Source organism: Pyricularia pennisetigena, assembly GCF_004337985.1.
Source record: "Pyricularia pennisetigena strain Br36 chromosome 7 map unlocalized Pyricularia_pennisetigena_Br36_Scf_8, whole genome shotgun sequence".
Classification (NCBI taxonomy): domain Eukaryota; kingdom Fungi; phylum Ascomycota; class Sordariomycetes; order Magnaporthales; family Pyriculariaceae; genus Pyricularia; species Pyricularia pennisetigena.
Genome location: NW_021940920.1, coordinates 1,644,330 through 1,671,089, shown reverse-complemented (window position 1 = coordinate 1,671,089; position 26,760 = coordinate 1,644,330). Strand labels below are relative to the sequence as shown.

Below are 26,760 nucleotides of genomic sequence, written 5' to 3'. Positions count from 1 at the left end.
TTAAAGTTTTTGGTAAAGTTTTCGTAATTCGTTTACTTGTTTATCGGTTCGTGGGGCCGTAATTGTGGCTTTTCATTTTTTATAAATTATAGGGTTAAATCCGTAATTGGTATAAAACGGGGTTATTTTACTATTTTTATTTTTTAAATTTGTTATAGGGTAAGCCAACGGCCTTGAAACCGTTAAATATCCTTATTGGTATTATTACTAACGCTGGGGAAAAAGGGAGGAAAAGGTATATGTCCGGGTCGTGGTAATATCCTTCCCTTTATATATTATCCCTAACCCGCTTTTGTATTTTATCACGTAATACGTGCTTTAAACACGAATTTACAATATAACCCGTATTCGCCCGTCCTTTATCGGGTATAATCCCTATTTGGAAGTATAAAGGCAATCCAACGGGCGCGTATCCTAATATAATTTACCCGTCCATTATTCCGGGCGGTATAAACCCGTAATCGGGTTTTACCCTCCTATTTTCGGCCGCGGTTATATCGCGGGTTTTTTATCCCCGGTTCCGTTTACGGGCGGTTATCGTGGTTCGCCCTTTCCTAATTTTGGATGGTATAAATCCGTAATTGAATTTTATTTTCCCGTTTTTGGTTACAATTATATCGTGGTTTTTTTATCGTATTTGCCGTTTGCGGGTGGTTATCGCGGTTTACCTTCCTTTTATTTTGGGCGGTATAGGGCCGTAATCGGGTTTTACCCTCCTACTTTTGGTTGCGGTAATGTCGCGGTTTTTTTATCGTACCTGCCGTTTACGGGTATTTATCGCGGTTTATTTTCTTTTTATTTTAGGCGGTATAGGTTCGTTTATTTATTGGTACAATTCCTTTCCCGTGGCGGTTACGGTTTTTATTTTTCGCATTTTTCCCGCGTTATCGTCCTGGTTCTTTTTATTTTCCAATTTTTCCTCCATTCGAATTTTTTTCGTCCTTATTCCCTTTTTTTTTACCATTTTATCGATTTTTCCCGTTTTCCCCTCGTTTTGTTTTTTATTTATATTACTTTTATTTCGTCCGTTTTTATTTTTTATTCGTTCCTATTTATTATTCGTATCGTTATTTGTCGTTACCGCGTCGTTATTATATCCCGGGGTTTTTTTTTAATTGCGTTATAAATAACGTTTGGATAAATTAATACCGGTGGTGGAAATGGCCGGCCTCCCCACCGTAATGGTTAATTATTTTCGTCGTATAATAATAACGGTGGCCCATTTTTAAATTGTATCGATTAAATACCGATTGGGTGGTATTGTTAATTTATATTCGCAACGTTTTCGTCGCGCTGTCGGTACCGCGGAATTCCAGGGTAATTTAAATAACGACGAATATACCGTTCCGGAAAATATATTTATTTTTTGCGTTTTTTATATAAAAGCGTCCAAAACCAACGGGGTTTGGGAATATGGCCCTACCCCCGACGGTATTAATTACCAACGATATCGCGATACCAAAAAATCGTATTATTATTACAGCGAAACCGCTTACGTTTTTAATTTTATTTTCCGCCGCCGTTTGCGAAATTTAAAAATAACGACCTATAATAATCGTTATATCGTCCAACTTTTAATTAAAAGCACCGTTGTGGATAATAAAAAAATCCTTGGCAAAAATACCATATTATTTCGAAATTTGTTTACCGCGTATACTAATTGGGTCCGCGTTTACCAGGACGTATAAAATAAAATGGCCAATTCCGGGGCCGTAACGACCTTTACCAAAACTATTATTTTTGCTATTATATTTAATACTTTTTTTCGCAATACCGGTAATTATAACCGTTAATTGGTATAAATTTTCGCACGCGGTTTTACTTACCTGGAAATACGTTTAGCTCTTTTAATATATAATTGTTTCAATAACGTTATTAATTTTTGAATTTTTTTAGGAACGTAATACGTCGCGTTATAAAAAAAATTTGCAAAAAACGCGCCGAAATAATAACGTTTTCGCTATTTTAATTGCCGTTTTAACCTTTTCCCCCGCCGTTCCTATACGCCAGTTTCGCCCCGCGTATTCCCCACGTTTTTTCGCCCCTATTATTACCACGCCCCGTCGACGTTTCGAAACTCCTTTTTCGCGTTACCCCGTCGTATTTCGTTTTATTCGTGCCCCGATTCGGTATATATTTGGTTTTTCGCGTCCCCGTGCCCCTATTTTGTCGCGTTTTCGTATTTTTGGTCGTAATATAGGTAAAAACCCGTTTTTTGGAAAATCCCGTCGTAAACCTTTTTTAATCGAAAATATTACCCGACGTCGTACCGTTTTATTACGGGAAGTTAACCAATTCGCTAAATAATAAAAATTCCCGGTTTTTAAAAACGACGCGGAAAATAATAAAATAAAAAAAGGACGTTAAAATAAAGGAAAAGGATAAAAAGGAAGGAAATTTGGATAGCGAATCGGAAATATATAATTCGGTTTTTAATTAATATTTTATCGCCGCGCAAAATTATCGTTTCGTTTAATATATATTAATTTAATTTAAAAATTAAATGGGTGGGATATGGCCACGTCGCCCCAAAAATGGGCGCGGGTTATATGGTCGTAGGTTTATTTTTATTATATTTCGCCCCGGTAAAAAATTTAATTTTACGTATTTTTTTTACCGTGCGTTTGGTTAAATTAATATTTATTTTAAGCTTACCGCGTCGTTTCTTTTCCGGGGAATCGTCGATTTTTTAATTAATTGTGGCAAATTCCTGGTCCGGTTAAATATTTAATTGTTAACGTCGTTTCGATATTGGGCTATTATTTATTTAGGCCAGCCCCCATTTTGTTTCGAATTCGTTTAATACCCGTATATTTTCCATTACTACCAAATCCTCCCACGTAAATTTATCATATTTTTTCCATTTTACCAAAATTTTACGTTTACGTTTTTTCCCTATTGCGTTTTTCGCGGCCAAAACTTTTTTTATTACCTATTCTTCCGCGGTTTCGTTATTTAAATCGGATAAAATTAATAACGGCCCGGGTTTAATATTGGTACGAATTTAGGACGGTAATAGGTCGTCCGCGGTTTTTTCGATTAATTTTACGTAAAAAATGGGGTGGATTTTTTTCGGGACGTTTAACGTAATTATTAATGTTGTAAAAATCGCCACGACCGTGTATTTATTCGCCACGAAATTAAATTTTTTATTCGGGCGATTAATTTTAACGTTCCGTAAATTAAAAAAAAATTTTATCCTTTATTTTAAAACGGTCCGCCGGTTTCCGTATTTTATTCGCGTTTTTTTTGGCGTTATTATATATAAATTATAGCGGCGTGGGCCACGTTTATACCGTTTTGAAAATATTATAAAAACAAATTCGCGCAATTTTTGGGCGTGGAACCCGGTCGTCCGTTTACCTATATTACCGGGACCGCGTTTATTTCGTATCCTAATAATAATTTATTAAAATTAATTCCCGTAATTAACGAATTTTTATTATTTAACGTTAATTAAACGGCCGGTAAATGTCCGGGCTAATTTATTTGGTTAAATATTACGAAAAGTTTTAGATAATATTATATTTCTTAATTAATCCGTTCCGTACCCCCGTCCGTTTTTAGGTGGTAAAACGTCGATAATAATTATAAAATTCCTATTTGTCGGTACAATTCCGATTAAAAACTTTTTACCTAATCCGACCCCCGGTCCGATATAATCGCGTTAAAAAAACCTTTAAACCGCCACCAAATGGAAACGAATTTCGCGGCGCAAATTTCGGTTTTTATCGAATTTATCGTTTTTAATTAAATATATTTGGAAAATTTATTAATTATAATTATTATATAACGCGGCGCGTCCGTATTATTACCTGGGAAATCCGTTATAAAATCGATGGAAATTTGTTCTCAAAATTTATCCGGTATTGGTAGGGGTTATAATAGTTTTTATTTGCATTGTTTTAATGGTTTTATCCTGCGGTATATATTGCAATTGCGTATAAATCGTCGGATATATTCGGTTATCCCGTCCCAATAATAATTTCGAACCAGGATTGTAAATATGTTATTTTTACCGCAATAACCAATTATTGGGGATTCGTGGGTTCGTCACAAAATTGCCGTAATTAGGGGTTCCCAATTGGGTAATTAAAAACGGTTTTTATATAATAACGTACCGGAGGCGTTTATTAAATAATCCGTTATTTATATTATCGTTTCGGCCTCGGGTGGGAATCGTTTTATATTTTGTTAAACCGCGTTACGTTGTGAACATGGCTAGCGCAGGGCTTATTATATAAGCTACCCTGCATTATCTTATAACGGCTAGCACGGGCTAGTTTTATTAGTCACCCTGCATCGAATAAAAAATAAATAACAAATAAAACGTATACGCGTTCATACACACAAAGCTTTATATCTTACGTCTTTGTTCATAGTTTCAACAACAAAACAAATACGTCATATTTAATCTAGCTTAGTGGTATAATGCACGTACCATAATCTATATCATATATACGTTGAAGTGCGTGGGTTCGAATCCCGTTGTGGTCGCAGATTTTCTGTGCATGCATAAGCACAATAGGCCGTTAGGCTCAATGGGCCGTTAGGCTCAATAGGTCGGCAGGTCAGTCACATGAATAAGGCCAAATCATGTGACGTGACCCCGCATTCCGGACATCCGGATCGAAGATCTGCACCTACGGATTCGAACACGTAATTTATAACTCAGCCTTAGATTCATCACCTTCATAACCTTCATCGATTCAACGATTCAACGAATCGATTGTGCAACAACAACAATATATTATCTCTATTACCCGCTAGCAGACGGTTATCTGCCATTTCAACGTTCCATCAGCCTTATACGTGATCCACTTTTCCCCGCGTTCAAGATTAAGCTTATTCTATCTCGTAACCTCCTCACATACGTTTATGGGCGTATACCGGGTTTTTTTCCATTATTTTGTTCTAAAATTCTATTATATAAAATTGTTGGAAAATAGATATTTTTTCCGGGACCGCCGGTAATATATTTTATGGTAATATTTAAAAAATACCGATTATGGTTTTACTGGGTATTAGGCGTAATATTATCGTTTTTTTTTCGCTGGTTTCGTCCTGTTCCCGTTTCGATAACGCGTCGGGGATTATCGCGTATTTCCTTAATCGGTATTTTAAAACGTAATTAAATTTGGATAAAATTTCGGCCCACCGCATTTACCGTTCCGACACCACCTTCGGTTTTATAGAATATTTAAACGTTTTATAATCCGTAAAAATAATAAAAGGAAAACGGATATTACGTAATTCCGCCTCCTATATTTGCAAATAATGGATAACCGCGAGCAATTTTTTATCGTAAATAATATAATTGCGTTAAACCGTCGTTAGTTTAACGGAATAAAATATTACCGGTTTTTATAACCCGTTTTTCCCCTTTTATACCAATACCCCCCCGATAATTGCGCCGGAACAGTCCGTTTTTATTTTCGTTTCCGTTTCGTCGCTTTATTGGACCAATATTAACGTTTGCAAAAATGTTTGTTTAAATATTTTAAAAGCAGCGTTTTCCTCCGGTATTGATTTAAACGGTATTTTTTTTTAATAAATCGAAATAAAAACGCCGTTAAACCCGAATACCCGTTTATAAAATCCCGGTAAAAATTTGCAAATTTTAGGAAACCGCGCAGTTTTCGTAATTTTATCGGGGTTTCCCATTCCCGGATCGCGCGTAATTTTTCCGGATCGGTTTTTACGCTTATATTGGCGCATATAATAAACCCCAAATATTTAACGGAAATAACCGCGAACGCGTTTTTATTAAAATCCAAATTTAAACCCGTTTTTTTTAATTTTCCCAAAATATGGGTAATTTTCCGCCAATAATCCGTTTTGGAACCGGACGTATATATTAAAATATCGTCCAAATATATTAATATATAATCGTCCAATATATTCCCGAGGACGCCGTTAATATATCGTTGGAACGTGGCCGGGGCGCCCGTTAATCCGAATAAATATATTAATTATTCGAACAATCCGAATTTTGTACGAAAAATTGTAAAATGTTTATTTTTTTCGGCCACGCGTAGTTTATGGAAAATTGCGCGCACGTTTATTTTAATAAACTATTTTATTCCGGATAAAAAACGAAATATTTTTTTAATTAATAGTAAAAAATACCGGTCCTATATTATAATAACGTTTAATATTTTATAATTAACGTATAAACGCCATCCTCCAAAAATTTTCCGAATTATTAGGACCGGGGTTGCGGTTAACGACGCGCTTATTCGGATCCATTTTTTATCCATTATATCGATTATTTGTCGCCGTAATTCCAATAATTAATCGCGCGGTTTATAATATAACCGGCCCTATAATAACGGCGGGGATTTACCGTTATTATCCTTTTGGATCCGGATATAATAATCCAATTCGCTTTTATACGGGGGTAAAACCGAAATTTTACCGTCGTTAAATAAATTTTCGAAATTTTTTAATTTTGCGGGTAACGTCGCCGGGGGCCCTGCGTCGTTTTTATTTACCGCCGTTAGGGTTAGGACCCGGGTTATATTTCGTAACGAAATAAAAACGAATTCCATTTATTTGTTCGTATTTTTTTTTTATTTTTCGGGCCGCGGTTAGGAATACGTTACCCATAACCACCGTAAATTTCCCGTTTTTCGGACGCAGGGACAATTTCTGCACAAATAACCCTTTAACGGACCTTATTTTTAATTTTTTTTAATTTGGGTTAAATACCATTTTCCGGTGGGTTATCCAAAGGAATCCCAGGAATAAATCCTACGTTAATCCCGGAATTATATAAAAAAATATCGGCGCGGATTAACCGTCGATATCCATATTACAATTACCCATTTCTCGTATATCGGTTCGTATTTATCCCGTTACCGTGCCCAACCGGCGGATTTATGGTAAAAAAACTTTTATTATTCCCAATTTTTCGGTATAATTTTTATTTATAATCGCGTAATATTCGTACCCTAAATTTATTTATAGAATGATAAATTTCGTTAAATTAATTAAAACCGGGATAAAAAATGGTCGCCCATTTATTACAATTTATATTTTTTTTAATTACTTTCTCCGATTTATATTTATTAACGTATTATGGAATAATCCGGGCCCGTCGCGTCGGTTTTCCCCTGGGTTAAAACTGTGGCCCAAAGTTAATTTTTTCCTTTTTCGGGGTCGTTTAGCGTCGGACGTATAACCGGTGCGAACTGGTAATTTTGGGTTTAATGGGAGGCGGACCCGTAACGGAGGTAAACTTTTATTTTACGGCGTCGTTGGAATTTTTAAACGGATATTTATACAACCCTTTTTTTTTTTATTTTTATTTAATCGGCGCTTTCCTCGTTTTTTACCAGCGTTATAACGGTTTCGGCAAATTTTAATTGTTAATACGCCCGTTATTATTATATTTTTTAAACCTATTTATAAGGAATTTGGAAAAAGGGCGTTCCGTTTTTGGCCGAAACGTTTATCCAAGTCGATAATTTCCAAATTTTGGGCAATATAGCGGTATATAGCGATAAATCCGTGGTAAAAATCGGAAATAATACCCCCTTTTACCGACGCCTCCTTTATCCGGTTAACGACCCGGAAACGCAAATAATTAACCCGTATTTCGTTTAACCATTCGAAACCCCCGGCCGCAGTAAAAAAACGTTCGAATTTGGTAAAAAAATATGCGAACGATTCGCTATATCGTATTCGGAATATTTTTAATTCGGCGAAGGTTTGGGCTTTTTTATAAAGGTCGTCGTACGTACGTCCCAAATATTCGATAAAATCCTCGTAGTTATACCCCCCTCCCGTATTTTTTACTTCGTAAAGAAAACGGACGATATTTTATATTATAATAATAAAATTAAATTATATATATTCGAATCGGTCGCGCTGGTTCCCGATAAATTCCGCGTCGCGTATTAGTTTATACGAAATAATTTATTTCCAAATTGTAAACGTCACCGGTGCGCCGTCGTATAATAAGGGATTACGTAAAAATTTCCTTTTGGGGCGTTATTTTTGCGCGATCGCGCCTGCGTTTAAAAAATATAATTGTATTTAAACGATACGCTCCTCCAATATCGCGATATTCGCGACCAAATTTTGGTAAAAATCGTAAATTTCCCTTCCCGGGCCTGGTTTTAGGTTGGCCATTATCGTATTTAAATTTAAGCGTTAGTAAATATTATAAAATAAACCAACGGTTTTAAGACCGTTAAATATCTTTGTTGGTATTATTACTAACGCTGGGGAAAAAGGGAGGAAAAGGTGTATGTCCGGGTCGTGGTAATATCCTTCCCTTTATATATTGTCCCTGACCCGCTCTTGTATCTTATTACGTGATACGTGCCTTAGGCACGAATCCATAACAAAATTACTATATACGAATTATATTATAAATAATAACCGCACCCAATTATCCTGTTTATAATTTATATAATATTTTAAATATTGTTTTAATATTTGGTTTGCTCGTTTTATTTATCCGTTTATTTGTGGGTGGAATACTATAAATAATTTGTAATTAATTCCTAACTATCCCATTAAAAATTTTCAAAATTTTAATATAAAAAGTTTATTTTTATCCGTAATAATGCTTTTTAAAAATCCGTGGTTGCTAACAATTATTCGTAGGAATGTGTAAGCGATTTTTTCGGCGTTATTGTTTTTTTTATAAAATAAAAAATAAACGTATTTAGTAAGTTTATCCACTATAATTAATTTATTATCGTATTTAATTTTAATGAATGGTTTTTCGGAAAATGGTAATTTAACGATAAAATCCATTATAATAATTTGCCAGGCCTTATTAGGGGTTGGTAAAAGCTGTAAAAACCCGCAAAATTTATATTTGGCGGATTTGTTTTTTGCGCAAAATTCGCAATTTTTAATAGTTTTTCGTATTTTTTATTGTATTCCTTTAAAATTATAGTGCTGTTTTAGCCGTTTCCATATTTTGGAAATTCCTTAATATCCGTAAATTTTGTTTTTATGGATTTTCCGTAATTTCTTTTAAAATAATTAGCATGTTGATCGTTATAAAACTTCGGTAAATTGGTAAAAGGTTTCCGTTATCTTTTACCGTAGAGATTTTCCGTATTTCCTCGGGTATTATGTTTTTATAATTTAATTTTTTGTTAAAAACGTCGGTCCTACCATTTTCTATTTTTTTCGGTAAATAATTTTAAAATGGAATTTTAAGAGGAATTTTACCTACTTAATTTATCGTTTGTTTAACATTTTGCTAATGGTAAAATGGGTTAAATTTTTGTGGTCCGTATAAATTAATATTTCGTATTTAATTTCGGATAATTGTAATTTCCATTTTTTGAATATTCGGATAATAATTACAAATTTTTTATCGTAAATTTGGTAATTAAATTTTAGTCTATATAATTTTTGTGAAAAAAGGCCCAAAAATGTAAGCGTCTTTTTCCGTTTCGTTAGTTAAATTATCCTCCGATTGCATAATCGGATGCGTCGGTTTCGATTTCGAAAGGTTTCGTTGGGTTTAATATTTTGAAAATCGGTTTTTATATTACTGTATTTTGTAATTGTTCGAAAATTTGCTGTATTCGCTCCGTCCATTGGAATTTTAAATCCTTTTTAATTATATTGGTTAATGGGGTGGCGATCGGGCCGTAACTTTAATAAGTGTTTTGTAAAAATTCACGAATGCAAAAAATACCCGAACGTTTTTTACGTTTTATGATTTGGGTTATTCCTTTACTGTTTGGATTTTTAATTTTTCCATCCTAATTTTTCCAGGGGCGATAATATATCCTAAAAAACTAATTTATTTACTGTAAAAAATGCATTTTTCGGATTTAATTAAAAATTTAACGTTTTATAATTTTTGTAAAATTGTGTAAACGTATTTTTTGTGTTTTTCCAACGTTTTGGAAAAAACAAAAATATCGTCCAGGTAAATAACGACAAAAAGTTTAAATATTCTTTAAAAACGTGGTTAATTATAGTTTAAAAAATTGGGGGGCGTTGGTAAAACCGAAAAACATTACCAAATATTTATAATATTTTCGTTTAATGCGAAATGTTATTCTCCATGCCTCGCTTTCCTTTATACGGATTAAATTATATGCTTTTTTAAAATCTAATATTGTAAATTATTATATTTAGTAAAACATATTTCGAAATTCTCCTATTAGTAGGAGCGGGTAGCAATTCTTTATCATAATATCGTTTAATTGTTTGTAATGCACGCATAATCGTAATGTTCCTTTTTTTTAATACGAAAAGGATTGGATATCCTGCTGGTAATATCGATGGTTTAATATAACTTTTTTAAAATATTTTGCGAAATATTCGCTTAAAACCTCCATTTATATCGGATTTAAACCGTATATTTTATAAAATTTTGGTTAGGTTCCTTTTTTTAATAGTATTTCGTGGTCGAACGGACTGTATTCGGGTAATCCTATTTCGAATTTTTAATTAAATAATCGTATATAATTTTGGTATTTTTGGAATTTTGTCGTTTTTGGTCTGTTTTTTCGTAATTTGTATTATATAATTGGATCGGTTTTAATTTATAAATAATCGCTTTTTTTCCGACATTGGTTCCGGGGTTAGTCGTCCTTCCTATAAATACGCCATTTGTTTTATTTGGTTTTTCCGTACCCTATATTTCCTATATAAACCCTATTATGCTAAAAATCGTTTAATAATTAAATGCTTTTTTCATTAAATTTGGCCTGTAATCCAGTTTATCCGGGGGTTGCTTTTTTCAAACCAAGGAATTTCTAAAATTATATTTTTATTCCCTATTTCCGTAATATCTAAGATAATTTGTTTTTTTCGTCCATAATTTTCCATCCAAAAATATACGGTTTTTATTTCGATAATACCGTTCCCGTATAAAATTACCTTTCTTTTTACGGTTTGTAATCGGTATAGTTTTTTTTCATTACCAAAATATTCGTCGTCTTTTTACGATTTTTGGAAAAATATAATTGCTTTATACTCCGCTATTAAAAAATACTCGTATAAATTTTCCATTAAATCGTATATTTAGGAATATATATTCGTGTATTACCTTCGTAATTTGCGTGGCGCTTAAGGTTTTTTATTCTGTTTTTATTATTACCGTTTGGTACCTTATACCGCTTAACTCTTTTAATTTTTTAGCTTGCTGGACTCGCGTCGTTGGTCCTTATTTTTTTTATTTCGGGGCGTATGGCTATTTTTAATTTTGATTTTATTAAATCGGTACCCATTGGTGCAGGCGTTTTTCGTACGTTTATGAATATTTCGTTATTTTTAACGTTGGGGTTCCACACGATTTTAATTATAGGTGCGGGTCCTGGTTATCGTAATTTTATTTTATATTATACTTGTATTCTGGTTAATATATTTATTTTGCAAATATTTCGGGTGCATTCGTATTATGGAAATTGTTTTTGGTTATAATATACCATAGGGCAATCGTTACAAAAGGTGAAAATTACCGCTGGTTCGGTGTTAAATTTTATTTTAATTTCCCAATTGGGTAATTTAATGGTGGTATATATTTCGTGGATACCTATTATTTTACGTCGTCGTGGAGAAAAATCGTGGATTATTTTTCTGCTAAAATATAATCCGCAATTATTTCGAAAACATTTTACCCAAAAAAACTTTATATATTTGGGATATTTGGTATCCAAAATTGGGTAATTTCCGAAAATTGGATTAATTAATTTTATAAAGTTTTATATTTATATTCGAAATAGTATTCCGGGAAATTGCACTAATTAGTCGTTTCGGTATAAATCGATAAATTTTTTCTTATATATATAGGGGTTGTTTTCCTTTGCTATATTATATAAGTTTAAAGGTACAATTTCTTTTCGGTAAACTCGTTTTTTAATTCGTTATTAAATTCGTCCGTTGGGGTTTGTTAAATTATCCGAATATAATGGGTTTATCCCAGTAGTTTTGGTTTTAATTTTTTTGAAATATTTAATTCCGTAAATTCGGGTAATTTGGCGTTTTATTTGCGTAATTATATTAATGGTTTGGTTTTAATAAATACGCGGTTTCCTATTATTAAGGTCCGAATACCTTTAGATTCTTATAAATATTATCTTACGTCCATTTTTACGTTATTATGGATTATATAATTATTATCGTAATATACGGTCCAATTTATTAAATTGTATTAATCCGGTTATATTTGTTAATGGGTGGTGGTATTTAATTTTCGTGGTTTTTTGGAATCGGGGTGTAAATCCGAAATATTTTAAGGATAAAATTTGGTTATATATCCTGGTTTATCGCATTTAAAATATTTACCATTTTTAGGATTTTTACGAAATTTTTTATATTGGGTCGCGTTAAAATCCATAAATCCGTTATATATTCCGTAAAAAATATTATATTGGCGAAACGGTTTGGGGTATTGGTATTTGCGTCCCGTATTAATTTATCGCAAAATTGGTCCCTATACGCTGCGTTTTTCGCGTCGTTCCAATTTTCGTTCGTAAAATCGGTTATCGATTTTAATTGTTCATTTAACGTATTCGGTTAAAATATCGGGTCGTTTTTTTTTAATAAATTCGTTTTTAACTTTTTTTTAAATCCCGTATAAAAACGTGCCATTAGGGCTTCGGGGCCCCATAATAATTTAACGGTAATTTGTCGAAATTTATTAATATATTTAAATACCGATTTGGTTTGGGTAAAACGCACCAATTTACGTTTAACCGTGCGTTCCTCGTTTGGGTTACCGAATATTCCTTTAAAACATTTTTCGAAATTTTCGTAATCGTCGAAAATGCGGTTATTTTTAATTTTACGGTTTTTTTCCTTATCGTGGTCCAAATAATTTCGTAGGATTGGTTCGAATTAGGTAAATGCATCGCTTTTTAATAGCAAAACTACGTAAATAACCTTTTTTGCGTTATTATCGAAATTATTTTCGTTAAAGTAAAAATAGGCCCGGATTCCAAGTAAAAAATCCCTGCAAAATACCTGGGGTGTTATTATAAGGTAATAATAAAGGGTATTTAATATAATTTCTATTAATTCGATTAATTTATTCGGTTATTCGTTTTTGGAATTGTCGATTTTTTATTTAAAACGTCGCGATTATTTGGCGCAATGCGTTAGCGTTGGCCGGAACGTTAATGGTAAAAAGGGTTTAAAAGGTGGTTTTGTTGGAAAATATTATTTCGGCGATATTATTCGGTATATTTCAAAATAAAATATTAAATAAAAGCAATTAAAATATTACGATTAAAATATTAAATAACCTGTTTTTAGGGTAAAATACAGTAGGTTAAAACAATTGAACGTTTCGATTGGGTAATGAGGGTTTTTAATAATTAGGGTAAAATTATAATCGATATTTGGGTAAATAGGAAATTAATTGCTGCTAAATAATTTTAAATTAAATTTTATTTACATAATAATAAACGTGTCCTTAAATAGTCCGTTATCCTGGGTGTAATATGTGTAATATATCCCATAACCAGCATATTATTTATTTTATTATAATTAATATATGATATATCAATTATATCGTTTTTTTGGCGGTTATATGGGGTTACGTGGTTTTTTATGTAATTCTGTTTCCTGTCGGTCGGTGTTTTCTCTGGTTGAGTGTCGTTAGGAGGGGTGTGACCCCGCCTGGCCTCATTGGTACCGACCTATCTTGTCTGGTCGTAATACCCAAAAGCCCCGTCGAATAAAAAACGCCCGGGTAAATGGGGTTATTACGGAAATGATTACATTATGGTGGTTGTATATTATTAACCCCGTTATTAACGATATTAAACCGGAAAATCGGTAAAATATAAACGAAACCGGTATAAGGGAAAATAAAGAATTTAACGGTTTGATATTACGTTTCAACGGAATTCCGCCGTTATAGCCAAAAAACCGGAACGCGGGGCTGGATAATAGTAATTAAATATATATCGGTTACGGGTATTATCTTCCCTTTTTTCGTTATATTTGAAAAAACGTATAATAACAATAATTTCCAACGGATTTAATTTTTTTCGATAATTGGTAATTTTATATAACTGAAAACGGGTGGATAAATAACGAAACGGTTATCGAATGGTTTAAAAAATATTTATTCCGTATACCCAATTTAATACCCCTAAAAAGCGGTTATTAGTTTTCGACGGTTACGGATTATATATAACGGACGAATTTATATTTTTTATTAGCAAAATAATATTTATATTTTATATTTACCCTTTTATTCGTTATATGTTTTCCAATTATTGGATTGATCGGTTTTTAGGCCGTTAAAACAGGTTTATCGACGTTAATTTGGATTTATTAACCAATTTTGCTATTTAACAATTGTTGGAAAATGAGATTTCTTTTTTTATTATAATTTAACTAAATCGAAAGCATTCACAGCAAAATATATTTGATTTTAGTGGCGTATAATGGGTTTATAACCGGTAAATTTGGTTTTACAATTTTTGAGCTTTTTTGTTAAGAAATAGCAACGCCAGCGTTATAAAAAATAAAAATAACGGTTTATAAAGTGATAAAATACCGGAAACCCTAACCCAAAAAATTAGCGACCCGTTTTTATTTATTTGGAAAACCCTTAAAACGACCCGAAACATTTGATTTTAATTATTAAAAATTTCCCCATCCAATAAAACCAACGCTATTTTACGTTGTTTATTTGCAAAAATTCAAAAAAGCTTCGAAATTAAAAATATTTTTGGTTAACGCCCAGCAAAAAATTAGATTATTGGAAATATAATTGGAAATAATACGGCCGGTTAAAAAGAAGAGTGCAATTCCGGATCCAAACGAGGTCTTGGTTAATAAACAAAATATTCTTGGATACAGGAAAATAATATAAAAGAATTGAAATTTTTAACTAATGAAAAAAAGGTTAATAAACCGGAACAACCTGAAAACGATTGTATTTTTGTTCGTTAATAATTCTATATTTAAATTAGTTTATAAAAGTAGGAATTGTGTTGTTAGATTTTCGGGGTGCCGAACAGGGGGCGGAGCCGAGCAGGGGGTACCCGACGTTATCACCGTCAGATTTGGCAAGCTCGATACTTTGACGGTGAATGCTCGAATTGTCAGTCATTGCTAGTGCCTAGTGTCCAGAACCCTAGATATCAATGTGGATGTTTGGAATTTAGTCATAGCCCTTCATCGAAGCAAGCCAACGTTGGTGAGGGAAACTGGTACCAAAAGGCATGTTGACTGCTAACCCATGGGCCATACGGACGCAACATTAACATTGCTTCCGTCACGGCAAAAAGGTGGGGGACGGCCAGGGCGGCGTAAACCACCAGAAAACATGACCTCGTGGGATTTGCAAAGCACGCGGCGGCTTTTTATGCTTACGAGGGCATTCGATGCGCGGCTTCAATGCTCGGCCGCACTCCTGACACGAGGTTGCTCAAAAGCATGGCAACCGTTTGCGAAGAGGTATTGACCACGCGAAAATTCCGGTGACGGGCGCCTGAGAGCCCTTTCCAGGACCGAAACTGGCGCCAAGGGCTGCATTGTGGTCGTGACAGGCGGCCGCCCGTAGGTCCGTTGTTTTGGTCGTGGCAAGCGGGCGCGGCTTCTTCCCTCTGAGCCTGGTTTCCCGCACCGCCTTTCTCTTGCCTTTAGCTGTTTATTTCTTTGGCTATATTGAATTCCTCTTTAACTCTTTCAATGGCGACCAAACTGGCTCTTTCCGACAGCTTGGTATCAGGGGATGTGCGGCATCATTGTTGATACAACCAATGTCACCCGTTACATGAGCACCCGAACCCTGGCTCTTTGAATATTTTGTGTCTTTCGGTATGTTTTCTGAGCTTTGTAGAGTCTGTAGATGGCTTATGTTAATGGCAAGAATGTTCATAGGACGAGGGTAATAGGCCACCGTCGCCGTAGGAGGACTAACGGAATGCATGCCTTGTACCGGGCTCGGGGGTAAAGCGAAGAGCAGTGCCGGATACAAACCGCCGATGCCCCTCTCGTTCCAAAGATCCGGAGGGCTTCCAATCGAATTTGCTTGGGGTGATTGCGCTGGATTATCTAGCTTAGGATCAACGTCGTCCTTAGCCGATGGCGCGAGACTATCATTGGCAGTCACTTCAGACTTGGGTATTTCCACTACTTAGCGGCTGATGTTCGCCTCAAGCACTCGCGTTCGATACGCTATCCAGGGATGTTGTCGTTGCTGACGTCACACATCATATTCAAATCCGCCAGTGTGGTAAGTTGGTAACGATGTTGAGGCATGACCTTGCACAGATCGTGGCGCCTATCCAGCCGACGCCTTGAGTGAATTTCTGAAACCTCAGAAAGCAGTGATTGGGGCATAACAAAGTGAAAAAAAAATTCTTCTCAGATTGAGCGTGCTAAATCTAGCCCTATTTTAAGTGGAGAGGGGAGAATTGATCCAAACATTTGTTTGTCCCGCTGTAAACCGTCGCATACATCTTTGCCGCCGCAGTCATGCTCGTAATGCGCGAGGACCCAAGCCACCGGCGCCTCTGCCATCAGAAACAAATCGTCCGAGATGTTACAGACGAGACGGTAACCAGCCTGCTTCACCCCATCATCCTTACAGCGACAAACTACCATTCCTTCTCAGCTGTGAAACTACATCGCGTCGAGTTGCTACAATGTATCGACCGCAATCGATGGTGTCAAAGCCTCTGTTTTGGAGGTCGTATGCTCCTCCCCGAACAAACATTTCGTATCGCACTCAAACAAACAGACTTTCGTCTAAGCACATGAGAAAAGGATGTATTGTCATTGTCATGCACGTTTATTTTTAGTGCCTCGGATGACGCTACTGGCTGACACATCCAACAAGGATCAGGCCGCGACATGCCGAGATCGGAAAGTCTGGTTTGATTAGATATACGCGTTTTTTCGCTTCATCTTTCACCACGTGGGACTTTTGAAAATTTGCTGGTGATCCGACGGCTGATTGCCAATCATGCAATGGTGAGCGTCGAAATCCCATTCATTGGTACCGAGTAACTCCTCGGGCCTTGGGCAAATTGCAGCAAGAAATCCACAGAACCCAAGGCAGTTTTTCTGATGGCAAAATCGATAAAGCGCAGTTTCAGACCTGCATTGACAAGGCCTACCTACATCTCTATCCCACGCTGACAGTGCATCCAGAGTGGCAATCAGGGGCAGCAAGGGGGGATGAATTTGTCCTCGAATGAAAGCGGCACCAACTGTAGCACAACCCATGGTGTTTGCAGTGTTACGTGGACCTTCTACCTTATTTCTTTACTCTATCCCTGAAAAAATTCCCCGTGCGGCCCGTTAAAAGTCGAGCAACTCCCAAAAAAAGAAGGCGGGCCATGAAATGGTGCCAAGATAACAACGGCTTGGACGCGGCACGACTTCCCAAAGTAGAACGGACGGATTGGCACGGTGCCTTAGTTGCACCATGGCAAAATGCGGAGCGCGTTGCATTGAATGCCGGGTGGTGGCCCTGGATCTGGATACGACAATCTCAAATGGGCAGGTCGCTTGTTTCGCCAAGGCTCAGTAATCAAAGGGACCGAGGAACAACAGCCGAGACTATGGACATGTACAGAGTCGGTCGAATATGGGGGAGGGGGTAACTGTCAATTTGTCATTGCAGATAAAGCCGGTCTATGTCCCGCGACGCCATTACAATGATTACATTACCAGACGTCGCCAGACTTTTGGACTCCCAGGTCTAGCACGGGTTCTCAGAAGTTCAGAACACAACCACGGAACACAGACAATCGTGTGATCTTGTGCAGGCTCCATCCACTGCTCCCCATCTACTCCTCCCCACAAAGCCCTGGAAAGGCCATGCAGTTCACCACAATCCTCACCACCGCCCTGGCCTGCGCCAGCAGCGCCTCGGCCGCGCTCAACTGGTCGCTGCAGAAAGCATCCAACCCGACCGCGGACCAGACAGACGCCTACACCCGGATCGAGACGGCGATGCGCGACGCCGTGGCCCGCTACCACCAACACAGCCCGAACGCGTCCAAGACGATCCGGGTCTACTACACGCCGGGCGTGCCGACGGCCGAGGCGTCGTTCAACGGCGACCTGCGGTTCGGCACCGACCGGGCCTACATGAACACGCGCACGGCCATGCACGAGATCTCGCACACGCTCGGCGTCGGCACCACGAGCGCCTTCAACAGCATGTGCTCCAGCGGCAACTGGCCCAAGGCGCTGCCGCTGCTCAGGAGCTTCGACGGCCAGAGCGCCACCATCAGCTGCGGCGGCAGCCACTTTTGGCCCTACGGGCTCAACTACGACAACGAGTGGAGCGAGACCAACGCCGAGAGGCATGTGCGCATGGTCGACGCCATGATCCAGGATGGGATTAGCCGGGGTTGAGGGGTGGTTGTCTTTTTTTTTTTTTTTTTCTCTTTTTTTCTCTTTTTTTTTGGTTTCGAATGTATATATAATTTTTTTCTTGTTTCGCATGGAGCGAAAAATCAATGCATATGAATTTTTTTGATGCAGTTGTCTTCACTGTTGGTGACTAGACTAGAGCCGATATCGTGAAAAATTGTGCATTGATGTGTTTGTGGCGTGCTACCCCAGATGCGCAACATCCATCTGGTTTGGCGGCAACTTTATTTGTAACACATGATCGACAGCGTTAGATGAGATAAAGCTAGGGATATGGGAACGGGTGCACCTATTTCAGGGAACCCCCCCGACTATGCCATTAATCTGCGCTGGCTTGTTTGTATATGCCACCGATTTCATCAGGCCTGGGCGTTATTTGCTACTGGGAATTGCTTGGCATCAGGGGAAACATGATGCCTGTCGACGCAGGATAGAGTTCGTGCTGACACCAAATTCAAATATCCACCGGCCGTTCCCCCCCCAGGGCCCCCACTACTTGCCACCACCATTCCACCCCGCCTCCTTGCCCGTAACCTTGCCCTGCTCCCTTATCATTTTGTCCATCATCACAAAGCTCTCCCTTGTCGCATCGACCAGCTTCGCATGCCGCTTGGTCGGCCCGACCAGGATCTCGTCCTGCTGCTCGTCACCAGACAGGGCAGCCCAAGTCTCGTCGGTGAATTCGTCCAGCTCCATCCCAAAGTCTCCAGCTCCGGCCGCGACCAGGTCCGGCTGCCGCGAATGCAGCTCCGTCTTGACCGCCGGCGGCACCACCTCTATGACGCGAGTCTGGACCGACGACGACGACGAGTCGCCCCCTTCGTCCTCTCGCTGCTGCCGCAGCTGCGACCGCAGCGTCCAGGCGAACGAATGCAGCGCCGCCTTGGTCGCGCAGTAGTTGCCGCATCGCGACATGGGCACCAGCGCTAATCCCGACGTGACAAGCACGACGGCCGTCGGCTTGCCCGCAGCGCCAAGGCGGGACAGGTGAGGAAGGAAATGGATCATGGTGTGCACGGGCGAGAGGTAGTTGAGAGTGACCTCGCTCGTGATGGTGTTGGCCAGCGCCGTGCCGTCGGCGCCGGGCTTGGTCAGCGTCGCGAAGTTGGTTGTGTTTTGAACCCCTGCGTTGGCGACGATGCAGTCCAGCGTGGGGTATTTGGTCGTCATCCTTGGCGCGCGGGTGTCAAACAAACTCTTTGAAAAACGATCGTCCGCATGAACTCTGACTGGGGTGACGGCCAAGAACTTACTCCCTTGCCCAAGATGCTAGTCCGTCCAGGTCCGCGACGTCGTGCTCCTCCACGCCGATCTTGTCTCCAAACCGCGCCGCCAGCTCGTCAAGTCGCTCGCGACGTCGACCGACAGCGACCACGAAGATGCCATGCTCGACCATCCGCTCCGTCCATGCCCGGCCGATGCCCGCCGTGGCGCCGGTGATCAGCACGGTCTTGTATGGGAATGGCATTTTTCTTTTCCTTCTCTCTTCTGCGATAAAGACAACGGTCAGATCTGTGCGCGTAGATTCCAGGAGAAATTCGATGTGGTGATGATATCCTCCGAGAACGTACATGTTGAGGGCGGGTTTACAGGGTCCCACCATTGTTGGGTTCGGCAGAATAAGCCCCCACAGCGGTTCGAAGACGTCACCGGGTTTGGATGACGAAAGCTTGATGGCTGCTGGGATTGACAAGAGTCATTCTTGCGACTAGCTCCACTGCGAACAGCACATGACATGAGACGAAAAGGACAAAAAACATAGACTTGGAAAATTGGACAATTGTCGATTCTCGATCAATATCAGCGGCGCCTTTTTCATCTGTGGCCTTTATTCGGCCAGTAATTGTGTACCATACTGCAGCTATCAACATATGCGCTTTTTGCTTTTGTACCTGTGTGCGTGTTGTAGTAACAAGATGTGCCAAACTCCTAAGCAAACACAAAATGTATAGAGACGCAATATCCTGGTATTCCCTCTCCGAATGGCCATTTTAATATCCTGCGATACACTCTCTGATAATGTGAATCGTTGTGCCCGAGGTATTCTCCATCGTTGATCATATTCCCTCCAACCCTATATATGTGCAGCCTTACTCAGAGCACCGCGGAAAGCTTCCGAGCCCCGCAGATCAAACACTGATTGTTTGAGATAAACATCCATATCCTTCTGACAGCATAATGACAATCTACTGGGATATTTTTAGATCAACTGGGCTCCAAACGGTGTATTCGGATTACCGCTTGTAAATTTTTCTTCCCATGCTCCCTTTGCACAGCTTACAGTAGACAAATCTTTTCATTTGTGGGACGGACGCGAGTTTTCTCATCATAGACTTGTTCCTTGTGTGTTACAATTCGTGTTCAAGTTTGAATTTTTCTCAAACAAGTGTAAAAAGGCTATTGCACTCTCCTGCTTTGCAATTCTTTCACCCATCTAATTATTGTCTCAACTGCAATATTCCATTTTGCGGACCCGTTTCACTCGAGAAACACCAGAACATATTCTTTTCGTCTCTACTATTGCTCAGAGCTCTTGAACACAATGAGGACATCTGCTATTTTCATGCTTTCTGTGCCTATCACGCTGATGGAATGGCTCAATTTCATCGTTCTCAACGCTGGATAGATGGATTAGTGGTGGCTACACTCATCGGATGCGCTGGGGAGTGGTGGAGGATTCTGGGTTTTTGATTTGTTAATGATCAAAAGATTTTTGCCTACGTTTCGCCATGCCAGCCTCCGTGAGTCTCTTGAGCGTATATTGTCAGGTTTCCGTCGCCCACCCGAGAGAGCTTTGTCTTAATTACGAGTTCTTGGATATATCACTGCCAGCAATGGACACCTGAATGATCATTCTTAACCCGAAATTTCGTTGTTTGGAGACTTACAGAGCCGAGCTCTGACACAGAGATACCCGCCGGCTTACAGCCGAGAGTTCGCTATGGAAGGTATAATTGACTGGCAATGACCTCCAATGGGACCAGCGGCCTGTGACTGCTTGTTTGAGTTATCAAGTAATCCGCTCCAACGGTCAAAAAAAAGAAAGCATGGCAAAACCAAAACGTATAGCACCAAGGATCTCCAAGCGATCAACCACTTGAGTATGAGTTCGCCCACACAATGGCGAGCCTGGGCGACTGCCAACCGCTACTAGCTCCACCTCACGTGATAAAGCGTCAGGGTTCTTTTGTTGTTACTCGCATCAACGCGTGTACGCGATTGGTAATGCGTACCTGGCTGCTTTCTTTACACCCAAGTTTAGATTTTCAAATAAAATCGCCCCTGAGCTACCGCCTCGTCTCTTTGGGATTATTTCTTTGACAATTTGCAAAATGCGCAATTTTAATGCCAAATTTCAGGGTGCCGAAATCCTGGTGGGCAACGTTAATGTCTTCGCAACGGGACCAAACACAGTCGCCGCTGGACATCTCAGAAATCTTTGGCTAAGTTTTTGCCAAATTTCAAAACCCCCTTTGGGCTTACCAGCAGGTTAACTTGGCAAATGTGTGGGAAAACGTCGGGTTTAACAGTGCCGCCGATTTCCTATCCAAAATTACCGCCGAACGTGAGCAGAATCCGAATGGAAGACTCCTCCCACAAGCAGTTAAAACCAATTTCTTTTCTTCGAAAATATACGTTTTCCAGGTAGACCAGGACTTCGCCGAGCGTAAAACCAAGGAAACCCGCAACGTGCTCATTTCTCTGTTATCCCCGCAACTTGGTAATGATAACAGAAATCCGCAGTTTGGGGCCGTGGCCGATTTGAGGCGGGCCTTGGCATTAATGTTCGCTAAGATGATCTCGGCGACGCTCCCCGTTGCGACAAAATCCTGTCCTGGATGGCCACAAAACTTTGGGGTTACCTTCCCGATACGGGGGCGGCGGTGGCGAGATTTCGGGTTTTGCGAAATTTTGCACGCATTCATGCACCTGATCCGGATAGGTATTAAACACCAAACACCAGTGGCGTTTAGGGCGGGAAATGAAAGCGAAACTATGGTTCGAAAGGGCATGAGCGTTTTTGGCGCGAAAGCTTGGCGTTGAGGGCGATATCTCAAGGTTTGGAGGAGGCGCTTAGTAGCTGTGCGCTCTTTGATCGAGACATTTTGGCGGCCGAAAAATGCCTGTCTCTGAGAGATTAAAGCCGTCACGGGCACAGGGGCTGCATGGCGGAGGCGGCACACGGAGAGTAAGGCATTCCAAAACCCCCCTACGGGGGCCCGTGTCAGCCCAAATCGGTGGGGCGTGCGACCCGTGGGTGGGTTGAATTTTTTATGGGGGGGCCCGGCCCGGCCCAAAACTGAACGCGGGTTTTCTTGGCAACCCGCGGGCCCCCGTGAAAAACCCGTAAAAATGAAAATTTGTTAAATTTTATTTGATAATTTTATCAATTAAATTAAAAAAAGTTTAAAAAAATTATAATAGGAATAAAAAATATAAAATATATTTGTTAAATTTTATTTTATAATTAAAAAAAATTGTTTTTTGTTTTTTATTTTTTTTAAATATTTATTATAGAATAGAACCCGCGGGTTACCCAATTCGGGCTGAGCCCGCCAGCCCGCGGGCCCCCATTAGCCCGCCAAGAAAACCCGTGGGCCATTACGGGCCCCCGCCAAGAGCCCATGGGCTGGTGGGCCGGGCTGGGCTAAACCTGTTTTCGGGTTTTGGAATGCCTTAACGGAGAGTACAGTGGCGGTTTTGGCCAGCCCAGACGGGTAAACTACTGATAAAATGAATTAAAAGCGTAATTACCCTTAGTCGATGATATTTTCTTCTGGGTCAGTTGGTTTTAAAAAGATGATTTTCGTATAATACAGGCAGGACAATTACATCCATTATAACCTGGAAGTGCGATAGCGGTACTGGTACAGCACTTGTCCAAAAGTAACGCAACGATCCCAAAATCACACCAAAATGCGCGGGTTTCAACAACAGATAATTCAATCGATTCAAAATACTAGCATACCAAAAAACTATCAGTATATAGTTTAAAACTTTCTTTTTTTGCATACTAATATTATCAGATTTTATTGTTTATTAGAGTTGTAAATACGAATATAAACGAGCAAAAGTTGAAAAGATACCGTTACAGTGGGTTACAGGGGATGTATAGTGGATGCAGGTTTTGGAAATTTTGGTATTTTGTTATGGATTCGTGCCTAAGGCACGTATTACGTAATAAGATACAAGAGCGGGTCAGGGATAATATATAAAGGGAAGGACACTACCACGACCCGGACATATACCTTTTCCTCCCTTTTTCCCCAACGTTAATAATAATACTAATAAGGATATTTAACGGTTTTAAGGCCGTTGGTTTACCTTATAATATTTATTAACGTTTAAATTTAAATACAATAATGGCTAACCTAAGGCCAGGCCCGGGAGGGGAAATTTACGACCTTTACCAAAACCTGGTCGCGAATATCGCGATATTGGAAAAACGCATTATTTAAATGCAATTATATTTTTTAAACGCAGGCGCGATCGCGCAAAAATAACGCTTTAAAAGGAAATTTTTACGTAACCCCCTATTATACGACGGCGCACCGGCTGCGTTTACAATTTGGAAACAAATTATTTCGTATAAATTAATACGCGATACGGAATTTGTCGGGAATTAGCGCGATTAATTCGAATACGTATAATTTAATTTTATTATTATAATATAGGATATCGTCCGTTTTTTTTACGAAATAAAGGGTACGGAAGGGGGGTATAGTTACGAGGATTTTATCGAATATTTGGGACGTACGTACGACGACTTTTATAAAAAAATTTAAATTTTCGCCGAATTAAAAGTATTCCGAATACGATACGGCGAATCGTTCGCATATTTTTTTACCAAATTCGAACGCTTTTTTATTACGGCCGGGGGTTTCGAATAATTAAACGAAATACGGGCCAATTATTTGCGTTTCCGGGTCGTTAGCCGGATAAAGGAGGCGTCGGTAGGAAAGGGTATCGTTTCCGATTTTTATTACGGATTTATCGTTATATACCGCTATATCGCCCAAAATTTGGAGGTTATCGATTTAAATAAACGTTTCGGCTAAAAACGGAACGCCCCCTTTCCAAATTCCTTACAAATAAATTTAAAAAATATAATAATAACGGGCGTATTAGCGATAAAAATTAGTCGAAACCGTTATAACGTTAGTAAAAAACGAAAAGGGCGCCGATTAAATGGAAATAAAGGAAAAAATAAAATTTTATAAATATTCGTTTAAAAATTCCAACGACGCCGTAAAATAAAGGCCTGTTTTTGTTGCGGGTCCGCCTTTTATTACGCCCAAAATTACCAATTTATACCGGTTATACGCCCGACGCCAAACGACCCCGAGGAAGGAAAAAATTAATTTTAAACTATAATTTTAACCTAAAGGAAGGTCGACGCGACGGGCCCGGACTACCTTATAATACGTTAATAAATATAAATTAAAAAAAATAATTAAAGAAATTTAAATTGTAATGGATGGGCGACCATTTTTTATCCCGGTTTTAATTAATTTAACGAAATTTATTATTGTATAAATAGATTTAGGGTGCGAATATTACGCGGTTATAAATAAAAATTGTACCGAAAAATTGGGAATAATAAAAGTTTTTTTACTATAAATCCGCCGGTTGGGCACGGTAATGTGAGGAGGTTACGAGATAGAATAAGCTTAATCTTGAACGCGGGAAAAGTGGATCACGTATAAGGCTAATGGAACGTTGAAATGGCAGATAACCGTCTGCTAGCGGGTAATAGAGATAATATATTGTTGCACAATCGATTCGTTGAATCGTTAAATCGATGAAGGTTATGAAGGTGATGAATCTAAGGCTAAGTTGTGAATTACGTGTTCGAATCCGTAGGTGCAGATCTTCGATCCGGATGTCCGGAATGCGGGGTCACGTCACATGATTTGGCCTTATTCATGTGACTGACCTGCCGACCTATTGAGCCTAACGGCCCATTGAGCCTAACGGCCTATTGTGCTTATGCATGCACAGAAAATCTGCGACCACAACGGGATTCGAACCCACGCACTTCAACGTATATATAATATAAATTATAATACGTGCATTATACCACTAAGCTAAATTAAATATGACGTATTTGTTTTGTTGTTAAAACTATAAACAAAAACGTAAGATATAAAGCTTTGTATGTATGAACGCGTATACGTTTTATTTGTTATTTATTTATTTATTCGATGCAGGGTGACTAATAAAATTAGCCCGTGCTAGCCGTTATAAGATAATGCAGGGTAGCTTATATAATAAGCCCTGCGCTAGCCATGTTCACATACCCCCGTAATTTATTTATTATATGAAATAATAAATAAATTATCGAGTGGATACGTTTTATTTATTTATCGTTATTTTCTGCACCGTTATTAACATTTGCATAGGATAATAGATCCTTATGCAAAAATCCGGGTACTGATTTAGTTAAAAAATCAGCTATATTTAATTTAATTGGTATATATTTCAACTCAATTAAATTATTATTTATAGCTTCGCGGTTAAAATAATATATTATATCGATATGTTTAAATCTTTTATAAAATTCCGGGTTTTCCGCGAGCTTTATGGTAAACGTATTATCCACTAAAATTAAAGGGGTTTTAATGTTAAAACCCAGCTTTAAATTATTATTTATATAATTTAGCATATTATTTAAATATATGGTTTCTTTAACGGCGTCCCGTAAAACCATATACTCAGCTTCAGTCGACGATAAAGCTACCGTTTTCTGAAATTGAAAAGTCCAACTTATTATATTGTTATCGTTATTTATATTATAACTGTTGGACAGGCTAAATATATATCCAGTAGTGGAACGTTTTTGATTTAGGTCGTTAGCCCAATCAGAGTCTGTATATCCCTTAATAAATAATATATTATCGTTATTTTGGCTTTTATCCTGCAGGTTTATATTATTTATATTATTTATATTATTTATATTATTTATATTATTTATATTATTTATATTATTTATTAACTTTTCGTTAACGTTATTTTTATTGGATCCGTTATTGTTAACGTTATTTTGGGATATATTATTAACGTTATATTGTAGGCCAAAAGTGGGATTTTTTAGCAGATATTTAAAAACATTTTCAAGAATTTTGAAATGTTCAGCCCCAGGATTAGCCATAAACCTGGCGGCTAGGCACGTGCAATATGTTATATCTGGGCGGCTTTTTATTGCTAAATATAGTAATAAGCCTCCTTTCTGTTGGAAATCTTTAATTTCCTTTTTTGTAGCTTTATGTTTATTTATATCGAATTTCAAACCTGGTACCCCCGGAATGGTAGAAGGTTTTTCGTTATTTATAATATTGAATTTATTCAATATTTTATTGGTATAATCTTCCTGGCTAATAAAAGCGGTTTTATTGTTTTTGTTTATAATTATCCTGTTACCCA

The 26,760-nt window shown here is 38.3% G+C and overlaps 3 protein-coding genes across 3 annotated transcripts; 2 read left to right on the top strand and 1 right to left on the bottom strand.

Annotated features, from left to right (window-relative positions):
* Window positions 1-17,775: 17,775 nt before the first annotated feature.
* PpBr36_09575 (uncharacterized protein) lies at window positions 17,776-18,318 on the top strand (the record flags this gene model as incomplete). The annotated part of the gene is made up of 1 exon (XM_029896696.1): window positions 17,776-18,318. The coding sequence occupies one exon, from the start codon at window positions 17,776-17,778 to the stop codon at window positions 18,316-18,318; it is 543 nt and encodes a 180-aa protein (XP_029744486.1).
* Window positions 18,319-18,828: 510 nt separating this feature from the next.
* PpBr36_09573 (uncharacterized protein) lies at window positions 18,829-19,939 on the bottom strand (the record flags this gene model as incomplete). The annotated part of the gene is made up of 2 exons (XM_029896694.1): window positions 18,829-19,507; window positions 19,590-19,939. The coding sequence occupies 2 exons, from the start codon at window positions 19,937-19,939 to the stop codon at window positions 18,829-18,831; spliced, it is 1,029 nt and encodes a 342-aa protein (XP_029744728.1).
* Window positions 19,336-19,886, top strand: PpBr36_09574 (uncharacterized protein; the record flags this gene model as incomplete). The annotated part of the gene is made up of 3 exons (XM_029896695.1): window positions 19,336-19,491; window positions 19,610-19,789; window positions 19,836-19,886. 3 exons carry the CDS (start codon window positions 19,336-19,338, stop codon window positions 19,884-19,886), a joined length of 387 nt encoding a protein of 128 aa, XP_029744487.1.
* Window positions 19,940-26,760: the final 6,821 nt, after the last annotated feature.